Source organism: Mus pahari, chromosome 17 (genome assembly GCF_900095145.1).
Source record: "Mus pahari chromosome 17, PAHARI_EIJ_v1.1, whole genome shotgun sequence".
Classification (NCBI taxonomy): Eukaryota; Metazoa; Chordata; class Mammalia; order Rodentia; family Muridae; genus Mus; species Mus pahari.
Window position 1 is genome coordinate 23,650,510 of NC_034606.1, and position 9,000 is coordinate 23,659,509.

At 44.3% G+C, this 9,000-nt stretch overlaps 1 protein-coding gene across 1 annotated transcript in view; it reads right to left on the reverse strand.

The window, feature by feature from the left end:
- Positions 1-366: 366 nt before the first annotated feature.
- Positions 367-9,000, reverse strand: part of Derl1 (derlin 1) — a 23,874-nt gene continuing 15,240 nt past the window's right edge. The window contains exons 6-8 of the mRNA XM_021216380.2: positions 8,249-8,301; positions 6,277-6,387; positions 367-2,508 (exon numbers count right to left, since the gene is read on the reverse strand). Coding sequence (XP_021072039.1) covers positions 2,370-2,508; positions 6,277-6,387; positions 8,249-8,301 — 303 coding nt within the window. The 3' untranslated portion in view covers positions 367-2,369. The remainder of the gene's footprint in view (positions 2,509-6,276; positions 6,388-8,248; positions 8,302-9,000) is intronic.

Sequence of the window (9,000 nt, forward strand, 5' to 3'; positions counted from 1 at the left end):
CTCACATACACACACACAGACACACACACACAGACACACACACACACACACACACACACACACACACACACAGAGGCACTCACATACCATCTTTTTCTCTCTCACACATTCTCTCCCCAAACCAACACCCACACCCTCAGGCAGGTTCATGTGCATGCACACACACAAAGGAAACCTCAGTACTAATTTCTTTCAGAACTCAGACATTCTCTAATACATGAACACCAATCACATACAAAAAGGTTTGCTGTCCTGCTAGTCAAAAACTACTGGAGATCACATAAAAACGATCCAGCAAAGACAGTGACATAAATTCCATCATATAACACACCACTGCAGAGGTACGGAAACTTAACACAGACAGCCTTCAAGTTGCACGTTTTAATTTACAATATTTACCAGTAAAAAGGATTAGTTACAAAAAGGAAAGCTGTCTGTACAAAATAAGGTTTTTTTCACATTCATGAAGAGAACCCACTGTGAATTCTTACCTTGTGAAGTCAACACTCACAAACAGCTCACTTTGGTAAAACTATCCTGGAAGGATAATAAAGTTACCAGCTTCCTAACCATGTCCAGGAGAAAGAATGTTGTGAACATTTGCCTTGTACAGAAAAGTTCTCCATACTTGCAGACCCTTAGAAAAGCCTGTTCTCCGAGGAGCCAGCCAGGTACCAGGACATAGAATAATCTCTCGCTCGCTCAACTGGCAGTCCTTTCCGAAGGTGAGCCTCCTCCTTCCTTGCACAGGAGTACATAGGCACCACCATAGGGAGATCGGTTTGTGGATCTTAAACACACACATTTTATCACAGCCTCGGGTCGGCAGGAGAACCAGGCGGCTCAGGGATCAGCCTCTCTCCACCCGACAGTTTATCATATAAATTAAATATGGAGAGGTACACACTTAGAAAGGGAGAGCTCTTTTTTAAACTCCCCCTTCCTAATATAATACACATCACAGTTTTAATGAGCAGAGAAAGACAAGTCACACTGTTAGAGCGCATTGCCTCAAAGGAAAAACCAAAGTAGCAAAAACCTTCAGACATCACTCAGAGCATACCGGCTACCCCACACTGCAGCCAGCAGCCTGATTTCAGAATGACAACATAAAGTAACTATAGAAAGCACTGTAGCCTTCAGAAAACTTTATTTAGTGATAAGCTGAGCTCTGCTGGCAAAAGCCCACCTATGAAAAGGGAGCAGGTCTGATTCACAAAGTGTATACATGCATGACCCAAGATGATAATGACCTTCAAATGCAAATGATCCTAAAGCTATTGGAACCTCTAATTATGAGTGACTCATTCAGATGTGCCTCTATTAGCCTTACAAACTGATAGACACACATCTGAAGAGCTGTAATTCCCTTGCCATTAACACAAACACTTGACCAGTAAAGGCATGGGACAAAATAAACAATGAACGAAAAATTTAGAGTCTGACACTCTTTTCTCCACCGACTTGGTGAACACACACCCACAATGTGGATGGAAGGAATCGGTGTCCCGCAGCTTGCCTCCAGGGACATGTGTCTGGCCAGCATGATCTGGAACCTCCTACCACAACACAGTGCAGTACAAATGCTCTGGGCACACAAAGTCAGTTCACCCCATGGAAGAAACCCAAGGGGATCACATTTCCACCCATCCTGTGTCAGGAGCAACTCCACTATGGTTCTGATCACTTGGCTCAGAGGGAAAAGTGCCTATCAACAAGTCCTAACCCTCATCACTCCCAGGCTGGGCCACCACTGACTCAGTGGTGCCTTTGGGTATGAATATCTGAGAAGGTGGCAAACGGCGGCACTGCGGAGAGGCGGATGCAGGCCCCACAGCGGAGGAAGCTCTTCCTCTGCTGCTCCATCTTCTCCCTACTGCTACAGTCCTGCCGGTGATGGCCAAGAGCGATGTGTGAAGCAGCTCTTTGTGACCAAGCTTTGGCAAAAGTCAGTAAGTAAGTTTGTCAAAGGCAAAACCCTTCTCTGGACAACTCTAGCTGCAACTCTGGGAACGTGTGTGTGAGAGGAAAGGGTCCTTTGACTGGATTTGGTTAATCAATCTCTCTTGCCCAGCTCATTATTCAGATGGAAGGGGAGGAAGAGAAGACACCAGAAAATGAGTCAGTTTTGAAATCTGCACAGCTGATATTTGTTCTTCATAGCAGTAAGGACCTGAATGAGAATCATGAAACTTGAGGAACACTTGTATTTTCCTTGAGGATTTAAAAATGTGTCTTGTACCGAAAGACTACATTCAGTGTGGGTCAGGTCCAAGAGCGGCAGCAAGAGCTCGGCCATTAAGCGTGCCCAGCACTGGGAGGAGACGTCATCTACTCAGCATGGCTGGTGAGCAGGCCAGGGCTGCTCCTCACTGGTCTCCAAGTCGGAAGCCCTGGCCCCAGTTGTGTCTCCCGCCTCCGCCATTCTGATCAGCAGCTCGCCTCATGCTAGCAGGGGGCACACCAAACCCTGACACCCCTCCTCTCCTACTGGGTAGCCAACGGTACCTGGAGTAGAGAGAAGAAAAAAGACAAAGATGGGAACAAAGTCACTTGTATGCCATCTCCAGTCATTTGGAACATCTCCCTCTCCTGGATGTTCCAGGACATTTGTCACATTGAAAGAGGCCAGGGACACTGTCTTCTTTAGTTTCCTTTTCAGCACTTATTGCAATGCCCTGACCACAGATGGCACTTGCTTTTCATATTTCTTAACTTTATCAAGCTTTCAGCTAAATTCACGCTAAATTCACGCTATCCACATTTTCCACACTGATTATAAAAGTAATTCATGCAGAGCAATATGGAAGCAAACAGATTACATCCACAACCAACAAGCAGAAAGCACCAATGGCTTCTTGGAGTGTCAGCATATGGGTCAGACTGGATCAAAGAATGTAAAATGACTCACTTTCAGAGGACAAACCCACAAGCAGCGGGTCTGAGGCCGCAGAGCATCTCCCGGCTCTGGACTGAGGCATGCAGGCCACAGGCTTTCTGTCTGGGTGTTCTGCCTAGATAACTCATCACCTGCCTCCCAACTGCATCCTTCCCATCCCAGATACATCAACACCACAGCCCAAATATGGTCCCATGATGTTTTACCTTACAAATTAATGAACCAGACAACACAGGAGAGCTAAGAAAACTCCAACCCGCCTGTGTTCTCCATAACATTTGCCAACAGTTCCCTCACTGTCTGCATTACTAGTAAATTGGCAATGTGTTTCTAGGGTTCTAAAGTTGAAATTTCTACTGGAAGGCAGAAAGTACAAACTGATACCCTGGTTTTAAACCCTTTGTACCCAGAATAAGTCATGACAAATGCTTTCCTATCGTGGCCAACAGCACAACCTAAAGCTAAAGCAGCTTACTGGTCAAGGAGCACCTGCACTACCACACACTCAAAAATGCACTGGATTGTCGAAGCAACCCTGTGAGGACATTACACACACACAAACCTCTCTTTTCCTTTTTGGCTGCTCTGAGGTAGAATCTAAAACCTCAGGAGTGCTAGGCACGTACTCTACCACTGAGCTCACAGATCCTTTTTGTCAAATTTTCTTTTCTTTTCTTTCTTTTTTTTTTTTTTTTTTTTTTTGAGACAGGGTTTTCTCTGTGTAGCCCTGGCTGTCCTGGAACTCACTTTGTAGACCAGGCTAGCCTCGAATTCAGAAATCCACTTGCCTCTGCCTCCCAAGTGCTGGGATTAAAGGTGTGTGCCACCACCGCCTGGCTTGTAAAATTTTCTTGCAACAAGGCCCCACTAAGTTGCCCAGGCTGGCCCTGAACTGTAGACCCTCTGGCCTCACCCTCCCAAGTATCTAAGATTAGAGACATATACCACAGTTGCCAGTAATCAGGCTTATTAAATCAACAACAAAATGGAAGCGAAACTGAGTGAAGTTCTTCAGGACTAACCATTAGCATCCAAGCCCAGGCTCCACGGCTCTAAGCTAGTACCTATCCTCCTCAACGTGCTACAACGGTTAGTACTACTGTTGTAATAACAGCTAGTGCTGGCATCAATTTGTAACATTTTTAATACCTTCATCCTCCTTTCCCCTAAAAAGAGAAAAGACACAGACCTCTTTTGAAACAGAAAATTAACTGTTGGAGAGAACTATATAAAAGAAGATAGAGCTGCTTTTTAAATGGAATGTAGAATATGAACCATCTTAGAAACCTATATGTCAGCTCCTCTCTCTTTCTTAAATAAATACACAGTCAAACATGGTGTCGCACACCTATAATCCAGGCACTCCGGAGGCTGAGGCAGGATGACAAACCCCCAGCCATCAGTGGCTACATAGAAGAGCTGTCTCTAAAAAACTAAAAAATGAAAAGAAAATACAGTTTTATCATTAAATCAAAGTGTCATTTCCAGGCACCCAATTGTCAACGTTTATGACATCTTGTACAGTGCTACTCCTCGAAAGTACATAATAAAACACAGCACTTGAGAAAGGCACTGGGGCTGTCTCCTCTACTGCATACTCAAGACAATATAGAAGCCAGCTTCATTGCTTAGTGAAATTAAATGCCAGTAATTAGAATAAAAAGACACCCAATTATACATAATCAACAAAAATTTATGGTAATTCTGAAGCAGTTACTGCTTTTGCAAGGAGCTACATTTTACCATCTGATCTTTATGCAAAATTTAACAGAAGGGCATCCACCAACAGAGAAAACTCAAGTGGAAGGCGGCTCCAGTGTGCTCCTGTAATTTTACTGTTGGAATTTTCTACACTTTTGTCCACAATTCAAAAATATCTGTAAGCTGTTAAGTCAGAAAATAGCCATTTAAGGTAAAGTAACTGTTGGCATCTCCCCAGAGCACAGGCTTGGTGAAGCTGATACATCTGCCAGCCTACTTGAGAAACCTAGAACAAAAATCCCAACCTGCGGCTACTGTGCCCTTTGGTAATTAGAAAACAGACTGGTCATTTATTTTTCAATCTGAAAGCAACCCGAGGCACAAAGAGAAACAAATTTCGTTTTTTTCTCTTTTAAAAACAAACAAGCCACTGGATTTTTCTGATTATAGTTCGAAATCAAATGTCTTCTACAAACACACCCTACCCTGCACAGAGCTGGGGCGGAGGGGGGCTACTAAAGTGTTTCTGCCCTCACCTACTCCTTGAAAAGAAAGAGAGCTGCAAACATTAGAGTAACATCTTGATTCAAAGGGGTCCCGTCTTTTGAACGCTCAGATGCAGGAGATTATACTATCCCCTCATGGGATTAGGTGGGACTGTCTGGCAGGCTGGGGCACCCGTATGGTGATTTGACTGGTCCCAATTTCAAGCCTTTTGCTTCACTGACAGAATGGTCATGCTACTTACACACTCCAGTGTTTGAGCATCTCTTCTCAGCCACCAGCCCTCCCTGAGACATTAGGCACAGGGCTTTTATTAACCCAGGACTATGTCATTAACCCACTACCCACCATTATGCTTCCAACAATGAGCCTTGCTCTACCCAGTCCTATGAGACAGGGACAGCCTTTCGACTCAGACTTATGAACCAAAAATTGGACGTTTTAATAAGTAACTTCCCCGGTATCAAAAACAGTACACCAAGGGGATGGCGTCTGGTCCCCAAAAGTTACTGCCCTTGGCCTCTTCTACTTAATTAACTCTACAAAAGAAAACGACCAAGCACCTGCTTCCAAGGAGCTGGAAATCTCAAGTCTCTTGCTTAAACTTTAAACAAGCTCAAAAGTTCTAGTCTACAGCATTTACTAGATGAAAGTTTAAACCAGGCAGGGGGGGGCATACCTATGGTTCTAGCGCTTGGAAGACGGAGGCAGAAGGATGGAGGGTTTAAGGCCAGCCTGAGCTCTACAGCGGGGACCCTGTCCCAAAAACAAAAACACATTTTTAAAACTGCAAACAACGAGCTAACTTCTCAGTCAACATCATGGGTGAAACCAATGTTTCAAGAAGAAAAGGTAGAGCTATCCTTTATGACACCTGTCCCCCAGCCTACTGTTGGCACTCTAAAGTGGCACCAAATAACTCGGCCTGCTCAGCATAGGTGATCTTTGTAACAGCTTAACCAAGCCGGTGGTCTTTATCCAGACGTTATGAAAGGGACTAAGCGGTGGCATTAATCCCTGGTTTCCTGACTGTGACCACAGTAGGAATTTTGTTGGCTCACTTTTCTCCCTTAGAGAGGACAGTGAAGTATCTCCTCATGAAAATGTCTCCTGTCAGGATACTTGAAACCACAGGACAACACAATGTTCAGTAAGAGAAGAGAAAAACTTACAAAAACTGAGGTGTGGACAGAAAATTCCTTCCTCCCAAGTCCATTGGGTATCTGAACATCAGGAAGAAATAAAGATGTCCAACAAGGTTTCCAATGAGCTCATTGATCACCCTGCAAAGAGAGTCAAGTCAGTGCAAAGACATCGAGGCAACACAGTGAGCTGCAGCAAGCTGTAACTAAGAGCATGGTAAAGAGCCGCATTCACTGTCGTCTATTACAGTCCCCGGGAGTCAGTGACAGCTCTACAATGGGCCCTTTTACAGTGAGTGACAAACATATTCTGAGGAAGAGGGAAATCAGGGCTGAAGAATGAATGAGGCCCACAGCTTCCAGGCCAAAAGCACCTCTGACATACATCTCTTCCAAGCCCCCAGTCCATCCTCAAAACATTAGTTTTATTCCAGTATGTCTGAGGAGGTGGGGCAGGCACAAAGCAAGTTAGTTTCTGAGTTCTTGCCTTCACACACGATCTTTGTAAAACAAACAAACAAGCAGACTACCAAGAGAAGAGCATGGGAGGGAGAAAGATGGACAACAACACTGCTCCTCCATATCTGGAGCTGTGATCTGCATCTCTCTCGCATCGCTGTCAGTGAGATGAGACACACAGAGATCACTTAGGACAGCTGAGCCTTGCCCTGCATCCTAAAGTAAGTACTGACTCTTCAGGTCTCCCAGGCTCACACAGGCACCTGCAGCAGCCACGGCTGCTATTTACATAGCCTTCTTCCATCTTTACCTACAATGTGATTGTTGCCGAAGCAGGCAAACACCTACACCTTCCCACGCTCTGCCCTTGTCGGTGGGGGAGCTGAGAGGGGCTGACCAATGTCAAAAGGTGCTAAGCTCTACAGCGTCCTTCTCTTTAGGCCTCTTTTTTCTCTTTACTTCTCTCTGGAAATACAGAGGAGTAATAAGGACCATACAGCTCAAATACATCAGCTATAAGAAGGGTTAGTACTTTTGCAATCTACTAACTCTTGAAAAATTGGTAAGTAAGAAATGAGAGCTCTTAAAATCTCTAGCTTGGGTTTTGTTTTGGGTTTGGTTTATTCGAGATAGGGTTTAGCTATGTAACCCTGGCTGGCCCTCCTGCCTCTGCTTCCCAAGTGCTGCAATTAAAGGAGTGTTACAATTCAAGGCATGTTGCAATTAAAGGCATGTGCCACCATATCAGGAAGAGGAAAGTTCTTCTCATTCTTAAAGATGTAAAATACATATCTGTAATTGTTGTGCATGCCTATGTGTATACACAACGTGGGCACAAGCACAGAGGGGGCTGGAGATATCAGATGCCCTGAAGCTAAAGTTACAGGCAGTGGTGCACTGCCCAACATGGGTGTTGGGAACCAAACTTAGACCCTCTGCAAGAGCACTATCTGCTCTTAGCCTCTGTGCAGTCTCCCCAGGCAGCTCCTTCTAAAAGGTCTCTCTCTCTAGACTTAAGACTGGAGACATGAAAGGTTTTCCTACATCTCAGTACCAACTCCAGACCAACAGAGGAGAAACTTGACCCTGCCTAACAAAAGTTCTACACCATCAAACCACATACAGAAGTACTTCTCATCTGAGATTCTCCATTTCTATGGCAGTAAGCCATTTCCAGGACAATCTGGGAGTGTCTGAAAAACAAGCAGTAAGCTTCCAGATAAGCTCCTGAGACAAACCAAGGCGAACAAGGTCGGTATTTGCCCAGTGTGGATACTGAATCCAGACAGGCACATATTTACTCAAACAAATAGGTCTAGAAACACAATGTATCTAGTGACAAGCTAAAAACTGAGAGCCATCCAATGTCAAAGGTGCTTATGTCCTGTAGTGCAACCAATTATATCCAAACATCTTTCTCTCTAAGGTCCTAACATATCAACACTCAGTCTTTAAAGTCTTTAAAAGCCTAAGAAAGGAAAATAAAAATGAATCAAGTTTCCCAAGGATTAGTCTCCAGATAAATAAATCTAGCATTACTTACGAGCCTCCAATGATATAGTTGAATCCGAGGATAACCCAAGGTAAGTAGCAGGCCTAGGAAAGAGGACACAGATGTCAACAGCCGTGTCTAAAGACGCGTGGTACCCGGGGAACTGAAAATGGGGAGGAAGTAGTGACCAGGGCTTTACAGAAATCACTAAGTCACTACAAAATTTCTCAAATCTAAGGCCAACCCTACTGTACTTACATCTTCCTATCTAAAACTAAACTTATTTGTCCTGCTAAGTTAATATTCACAAGGAAACAAGTATCTTATGGATGACAGTAAAAACACCCCAAACAGAACCACTGGAAGACTTTAAAAGTGATAGTTATAAGTAATTAACTTGAATTTTTATCTAACATTGTGTGTGAATGTCTTGAACTAACAGTCTCCCAACAGGGTATTAGGGTGAACAAACTTAAGCTGAGTGGACTTCAAAGGAACTTCAGAAACTAGTCAAAGGAAGCTTAAAAACAGCCCTAAGTCTAACTGGGGTAAATACGAGCCCGCAGACTAGACAAGTCTAACTCCAGCCAGGAGACACAAGCAGTATTCAGTTCTATAATTACAGGCAGACATTACAGGTAGAAAACAGTAAGCTCCGGGAACATCTGGGGGTGCTATTCTAGGTACAGTATGCGGCACCTAACAGAAAGTGCAGGAGTGACAAAAAGATGAGAAATCGCAGGTCCTCCATGTTGTCTCTTGCAATCCCTTGTGTGTTCGACCCCTCTCTCTCTCTTCCCCCC